Genomic DNA, 8265 nt, shown 5'->3' on the forward strand with positions numbered 1-8265 from the left:
GAAAAATGCTGGAAAATCTCAGTAAGTCTGACTGCGTCTGTGGAGGGAGAATTGAGCCAATGTTTCGAGTCTGGATGACTCTTCATCACAGCTGAAGGCAAGGAAAATTGAACAAGATTTATACTGTGAGGGTGAGGGTGAGGGGGAGGGGGAGGGGGAGGGGGTGATATAATTGGCAGGACTGACGTAGACAAAAATACAAAGGGGATATTAATGGTGATGGTAGAGGCTAGTGAAGATCAGGCTTCATCATCACCATTTACATCCCTTTGTCTTTTTGTCTATGCCATTCCCATCTATTACAGAGTCCTCCATCTCCCCCTCACCCTCACAGTATAAATCTTGTCCGGTTCTCCTTGCCTTCAGCTCTGAAGAAGGGTCATCCAGACTCGAAACATTGGCTCTATTCTCTCTCCGCAGTTTCTGTTTTTGTTTCAGATTCCAGCATCCGCAGTGTTTTGCCTTTATCTTAAGGAATTTCCAGAGCCTGTTAAACAATGTGTTACGTTTGGAAATTGGTCTTAATTTCACCATTGGGCATTTAGGGAGTCCGTGCTTTCAGTTAACTAAATAGTGAGCTGTTACTAGTTAGCAGCAATAAAACAGAATTGAGTTGAATTCTCAGTTTGACTTTTTGGATTCCAGTGTTTGATTAGATTTTGAATTTAGTGTTTTTGAGTGAATGTGGAACGTTGGAATTATTGAGACCTCTCTGAACCCTGACGGACACAAACATACACAGTGTGGCAGCAATAAGCTAAAGGAGCAAAGACAGGAATCAGTTAACAATTAATGAAAGAGAATCAGGCAGGCCTCAACATTGGCCATTGTAAGAATTTGGGTCTCGCTCCATACACTGATATGATTATGGTTATCAAAAGGCTTGTAGGAAAAAGGACAGTCGGCTAACAATCGATATACAGGACAGCGATATTAAGTGAATAGGTGTTGAAGAACTTGATGTTCCTCAGTTTGATTTTTTAAAAAATAAATTCCTTTTTGTCCCAGTTTCTATCCATTCAGTGTGTGTGTGTGGCATGGTAGCACAGTGGTTAGCATTGCTGCCTCACAGCGCCAGGGACCCGGGTTCGCATTCCCAGCTTGGTTACTGTCTGTGTGGGGTGTGCATGTTCTCCTCGTGTCTGCGTGGGTTTCATTCAGATGCTCCAGTTTCCTCCCATATTCTGAAAGACAGGCTGGTTAGGTGCATTGACCCGGATAGGCACCAGACTGTGGCGACTAGGGGAATTTCACAGTAACTTCATTGCAGTGTTAATGTAAGCTTTACTTGTCACACTAATAAACTTTAACTTTTAATTTTATAAAAAGCTGATTTCACTAATTGAGCCAATAGTTTCTCTTAATAATGCAACATTTGAAATATTTTATAACAATAACTTTATTGTAAAAAGCAAAATAACTTAGCAAAAAATCCAAATAACAAACTCACTCAAAATAAATGAATTGTAAAAAGGGGAAATGTATATTTACAACAGTAATTTCAGACTGTTTAGTTACAAAAGCACACATTGGTCATAAAGCTCTATAAAAAGGATTGGCCATTTTAAACAGGTTTAAGAATTAGGAATGATTTTTTTTTACTAACAAAGCAACCCTTTTGAGTCAACAAACCCGATGCACAACACACATCAAAAAAGTATAAAAAATAAAAAAGCTTCCTATAATAAAAAGACACATGGAAAGAGCAAATGCAATTGATCAGTTTGGGGTGTTATCCTCCAAGAAGCTGTTTGGTGAACCTTCTGGTGTAATACTGTCCATTAGAGAGGAGAGAGAGCCAAGGCTGGTACTTCCAGACGACTGCACTTTGTTCACAGATAGTAGGTGATCTAAAAAAACATCAATATAGATAGTGAATGAGAGTCAGACAACATTTGTTGATTCATAATCTGAAATGTTACATCCTGGAAACATTGGTGTTCGAACAATGACAGTTAGAATGGGAGAGTAAAAGATACATGACAGCTTGTGTCATTATTGTCTGTTGGAAGGCAACCATCTCTTCCTAAAGAACTACTGCCAGATATAAAACTAATGATGTAACTATTAAAGTCTGAAATTGTGTTCATACTCTGGCAGTAGATGTATCTTCCAGCAGAAGACATATGGCTGGCACTGTAGTTAGCATTGCTGCCTCACAGCGCCAGAGACCCAGGTTCGATCTCTGGCTTCGGTGACAGTCTGTGTGGCGTCTGTATGTTCTCCCTGTGTCTGCATGGGTTTCCTCCGGGTGCTCTGCTTTCCTCCCACAGCCCAAAAGATGTGCTGGTTAGGATGCTTTAGCTGTGCTAAATTTTCCCTCGGTGTACCAGAACAGGCGCCAGAGTGTGGCAAATAGGGAATTTTCACAGTAGCTTCATTACAGTGTTAATGTAAGCCTAGTATGACACTAATAAGTAAATCATCTTGGTTTGAAGTTTAAACTATATCAACAAATGTTCATCAATTTGAATGATAGCTGTTATAACTGTCCAGCCTGTATTATCTCTGCTGTCCCTCCTTGGCCTCTCTGTGTTCTTTGGTATGGTTGATCATCTCATCTTTCTCCACTGCCTTTCTGCTGTGGTCTACCTCTGTGACATTACTCTTCTGTGGTTCCATTAATATGGATTATAACATAGTTATCTTGACCAATGTTTTCTTTCCCTCCCATTCCCAACATTCCATCCTTGGCCACCACTTATTCAATGAAATGCTGCCTGTCAGCAACATTATTCATCAGCGTGTCTCAACTTCCATCCAGATGTAGCCTTCCGATATTGCCCAAGACTGCCCAGCTGGTCCTGTACTGTCCAGTTGCCTGGTTGACATCAAACCTGTATGAGCTGAAAATTCCTTGAGCTCAAATTTAGGAAAAGCAAGTGGTCCCATATCTGTTTCCTGACTACTCATTCCATCCAAAGCTAGTAGTACTCGGCACTATATACCCAGCACTAGATACCATATTCACACTAGTTACATTTCATATCTAGTTCTTTAAGAGTACTTTTTACACTATCAGAGTATTGTTCACACATGATCAGCATGATGGCCCCACTACACTTTAATGACATCTGGGCTGAACTTTCACAATAACCTATTGGTCCACCTAGCCTACACAAACTGTACGTTATCCAGTACTTCGCTATCCACATCCTATCCCATCATAAATTCTATTTTCTAAGTTCCTCCACTGGTTCCCCAACCCTCAGCACATTGCTTCCAATATCTTTGTCCTTGTTTACAAATTGTTTGAATGCCCAACTCCCGCCCATCTCTGCAAGCTCCTCCAGCCCGGTGCCCAGTTCTCTGCTTCACTTCTTCCAACCTGGGTTTCCCCTTTCTCATGTTCCACTATCAATGGTGGGGCTTAAACAATTCATGCCCTCAAACTCTGGAATACTCTTCGTAAAGATTCACTGCACCCTCACAGCTGCTTCAAGCTTTTGCTGAAAACCACTATCTTCCTGATCAGACCATTGTTCATCTTCTGGTTTTTCATCTTCAGCCAAAGAGTGGGGAATCTTAGGAACTCTTTGCTGCAGAAGACTGTGGAGGCCAGATCACGGAGTGTCTTTAAGATAGATATAGATAGGTTTCTGATTAATAAGGGGATCAGGGGTTATGGGGGAAAAGGCAGGAGAATGGGGATGAGAAAAAAATCAGCCCTGATTGAATGGTGGAGCAGACTCGATGGGCCGAGTGGCCTAATTCTGCTCCTATGTCTTATGGTCTTCTGGTTTTATATTCCAGTATTCATCTTTTTTTACCCATTGTGATCTGCCTTGGGAGATATCACTATGTTAAGGGTTAAACAAGTCTGGGTGTGATTCAGATGCATTGTATCAGCTCTGAATTTCATTCGGAACCCCCTTGAAAGAATTGGTTGTATTGTATCTGAGCTGGACACTATGATGATGGTATCTGGTGGTGGTAAGACTCACTGTCCACTGAAGCTTGCTTCCTGATGGGTCGGTTAGAGAGACTTGATGAATCTCTGCAGGTGGTGATATTCTGGATTGTGCTTTCTTCCTGTCTGACTAGGCCAGTGTGGGCACTTTACAGCCCTTTTACTGTTGACTTTACACACAGTGTTATGCAATGTGAATTTTTGCCCTCTTTTAAAAGGATTTGAAAGGTGGTTATAACATGGGAATAATTAAAAGCACAACATTAGACAAGACAATGAGGTGGTCTCCTCAGACCCAAACTAACTACTCAACTGTGGAAACACAAATTATATTCCCATTCCATTGGTTCGTTCAGGGAATCTATACAAATAGAATAATTCACAATATGGAGAGTTTCTTTGTTCCTATTTTGGAGGCTGGCTATAATGTATTCAATGTTACTGAAGGTGATATAGTTCCTCTCTGTGGAAATAAGAAGATTTCCTCACCAGTCTATTCTGGGCTGTACTTACCCCTGGGATGGTTGTATGGGGTGTTGCAGTGGTCAGCGGAGCTGGTCCACTCAGGGCTGCAGGAGGCGCTGTTTGATCCACACTCGCTGGGCACACCGACCTATAATTGCAGTAATGGAAAAATGACCAGGGATGGATTTACAAAGACTATTTATAGCAAAAAAGTCAAACTGCTTTCAGATCTACAGTCTTCTGAACTTGCCGAGCTACGGTATTCCATGTTTTTTTCTCTCTCCCCAACACTCCTCACCCCCCTGTGCCCTGTATGAAACTACAACACAATCAACTGTAATGATTTCCCAGCTCTGAAATGTCGCCTCTTGTGTGACATGGTGAGACTCTGAGCCTCTCCAATGGTAAACCTGTCAAAACTGCTTCCCCTTAAGTTCAGGTGACCATTCATCCATGTATTTTGAACAGCTTATTTCAGTAAAATTACGCAATGTACTTGGTTACAATGGTTGTAAAGGTGCTTTGGGACTTCCTGAAGTGGTGAAAAGCCTTATAAAAATCTTTCCCACGAGGCACAGTGTCACTTTAAAAAGCCTCTTTTTTTAAATTGGAGTTTCCCATTTGCCGTGGATTTTAAGGATGAATCCGTTAAATGTCATATTTGCAACTCGACTAAAACCCATCGAGATTCCTCCCATCACCTGTTTCCCGATATTTCTACACAAGTCCACTTTGTGTTTTTTATGTGTCTTTAATGTGTTTTTTAAATAGAGCAGTGAACTGTCAGGGACTGTAGAGATTAGACCTTGCTGAATTTTCTGAGCTAACTTTCCTACATTACAACAGTGGAAAAGTTAGTTAATTGGTGATAAGGCATGGTGGCACAGTGGGTTAGCACTGCTGCCTCCCGGGTTTGATTCCCCGTTTGGGTCACTGTCTGCGTGGAGTTTGCACATTCTCCCCGTGTCTGCGTGGGTTTCCTCCGGGTGCTCCGGTTTCCTCCCACAGTCCGAAAGACGTGCTGGTTAGGTGCTAAATTCTCCCTCAGTGCATCGGAACAGGCACCTGAGTGTGGCGAAGAGGGGATTGTCACAGTAATTTCATTGCAGTGTTAATGTCAGTCAACTTGTGACACTAATAAATAAATCTTAAAACATTAAACACTTTGGAAGGGCTAATTTCTAACTTTAGAAATTAAGGTTTGCCAGACAGCAGAACTATCATAGAGCAAACTAGGGATAAGCTATTCTTTAAACAAAAAATTTATACTTCTGGGGATGGTGCCAAAGGAAAGGTTAAAGAGAAAGATAAACCTCCCATTAACTCATCTCAAACATTGCCCCGTGTTGCTGCAGCCCCATCAGCTGATGAGTTTGCTGTGAGTAGGTTTCCCCAGGGTGCTGAGGTTGACTATACTGATGGTGTCTAGGCTGGGTTATATGGTGCTGTGTGTGCTGTGGGGGATACTTGCCGCTGGGTGTGTGTTGCTGCTGCTGTCAGTATAATGCAGCTTGTCCTGTTGATTCAAGGTGCCGAGTAGAGCTTGCAGCCTCTCGATGTACTGGATGGCACTGCGGAGAATCTCCACTTTGGGTAATCTCTGGTTGGGATTCAGCAAAGTGCTGCGTTTCAGAGCCTCGAACGCCTCGTTCACCTTCTTCAGCCTCCTCTTCTCCCTCAGGGTGGCCGCCTTCCTCCTGTCCAAGCTCACTGATTTCCTCTTGCAGGTTTTGCAAGCCCAAAGTAAGCACTGGCCGGGGCAGACTGGCTGCTGCTGGAGCTCCGACCCCGGGTACATGTGCTCCTCCAAGCCGCCTTCCAGTGGGCTGCCATCGGGACACACAGCAGCCCCCAGCCGCTCCTGGTAGGCGGGCGGTTCAAAGCCCTGCAGCCGGGAGGGGAACACATTCTCATTGTCGAAAAAGCGCTGGTCTGCAAAGTAATAAGGGTTAGTTTCGAATAGCTCCATTATCAATGGGGCTTTTTAGTCTCAAGTTAACTCAAGCACCAACTGCTGTACAGTATGTGAACGCCAACTGTTTAGGTGGCATTTAAAGTCTCCGCTGGCATGAAATCACTGAGATATATATAGAAAGCGCAGAAACTCTATCCAACTCTTAGCTGTCGCCCTACATCACAACTTCAATCTGATTTCACCTACTCCCAGGGGAGAACTGGCTCAAAGTTCGACCCCGAATGATGTTTCTTTATCAAATAACTTTCCAACATTTGAACACACACTCAGGGCAAATTTGGGAACTGGGGCTGGGGGGTGTGGGGGGAGTCACTAGAACAGAGCTGTTCAGGGATTCTGAAAGTTTCCACGTGGGGGTATCAATGTTCTCCCTGAATCATTCTGGGAGTAACCCTTGTTAGATTTGGGAGTTGGTGGGGGGGGGGGGGGAGCATCAACCCCCCCATTGGCTAAATGTGGACGGGGATTAATAATAGACTGGAGAAAATTAGTATTTTTCCTTAAATTTCCTTTAAGTTTATTCATTAGTGGCTGCAGTGAAGTTAGTGTGAAAGAGATATAACTATTCCGCAGAGCTGGTCCAGTGTAACTGTTATCACAATCCTGTAACTTGCCCCTTTTTATAAACCGGTTGGAGATGGATTTTGGAACATTCGAGCAGACTGGATGGCTGGAATGATCTGTTTCTGCAGTGTGTAGGTTCCCCCCCCCCCCCCCACACACACACACACACACACACTGCAGGGGGGGTGGGGGGGAGGCGGTAACTGAATGGAATAGCTGAGAGCCGGAGGGATCATGTTTGAATTGTCCTCAGTGTTGATGCGCTCCTGAACATTTTGTGTCTCTCTCTCTCTGGACACGGGCAGCGAAAGGTCAGCTGGAAGCCGTTTTCACTTTCCCCGGCAGCCTTTCACACCTTGTAAACTCTCACAGAAAAAAGCCCCCAGCTATTCCCGAGTTAGCGTCCAGTTGTGCCGTGCCCAGGAAACTCTTCAACTGCGATTCATTCCCTGCCCGAGGATTAGATCCCTGGGCTGCCTGGTGTCAAGTTAAACAGTGATGGATGATAGCGAATGTTAAAATAACACAAAGCTTCCATTGTGTCGATTATTAACGATGAATGTGTTGGGATCAGTCAGTCAGTGTCTGCGGACACAGTCTCCCCTATCACTAGGGGGTTTGGACTAGGAGTTACTTTAATACACAGACACCATCTGACAACACAATGTCTCACAGGGATAGACTTCACAACATCACAGTCTGAAAAGCTTTAGTTTTTGCAGTTATGCCTCCTGTACTTTTTTTATTCATTTTTGGGACCTGGGCATCGCTGGCTGACCAGCGTTTATTGCCCATCCCTAGTTGCCTGAGGGCAGTTGAGAGGCAACCACATTGCTGTGGCCCTGGAGTCACATGTAGGCCAGACCAAGTGAGGATGGCAGATTTCCTTCCCTAAAGGACATTAGTGAACCAGATGGGTTTTTCTGACAATTGACAATGGTTTCATGGTCATCAGTAGATTCTTAATCACAGATTTTTAAATTGAATTTATATCTTTTATTGGGTGGCATGGTGGCACAGCGGTTAGCACTGTTGCCTCACAGTGCCAGAGACCTGGGTTCAATTCCAGTCTTGGGGCACTGTGTGGAGTCTGCACGTTCTCCCCCTTTCTCTGTGGATTTCTTTCAGGTGCTCTGGTTTCCTCCCAGAGTCTGAAAGATGTGCAGGTTATGTTGATTGGCCATGCTACATTACCCCTTAGTGTCAGAGGGGTTAGCAGGGTAAAATTACTGGGATAAGTATGTGGTTAGTCCAGACTCGATGGGCCAAATGACCTCCTTCTACACTGTAGGGATTCTATGATCCTCATTAAATTCAAATTACACCATCTGCCAAGGCAGGATTCTAAACC

At 43.8% G+C, this 8265-nt stretch overlaps 1 protein-coding gene across 1 annotated transcript; it reads right to left on the bottom strand.

Annotated features, from left to right (window-relative positions):
• Positions 1–1390: 1390 nt before the first annotated feature.
• Positions 1391–6385, bottom strand: myog (myogenin). Its single transcript, XM_080209952.1, has 3 exons — positions 5847–6385; positions 4424–4523; positions 1391–1850 (listed from the first exon to the last, which is right to left on the bottom strand). Exons 1-3 carry the CDS (start codon positions 6342–6344, stop codon positions 1720–1722), a joined length of 729 nt encoding a protein of 242 aa, XP_080066078.1. The 5' UTR covers positions 6345–6385; the 3' UTR covers positions 1391–1719.
• Positions 6386–8265: the final 1880 nt, after the last annotated feature.

The sequence above is a fragment of the Carcharhinus amblyrhynchos genome, chromosome 22, assembly GCF_965287045.1.
Source record: "Carcharhinus amblyrhynchos chromosome 22, sCarAmb.v2.hapA, whole genome shotgun sequence".
NCBI lineage: Eukaryota > Metazoa > Chordata > Chondrichthyes > Carcharhiniformes > Carcharhinidae > Carcharhinus > Carcharhinus amblyrhynchos.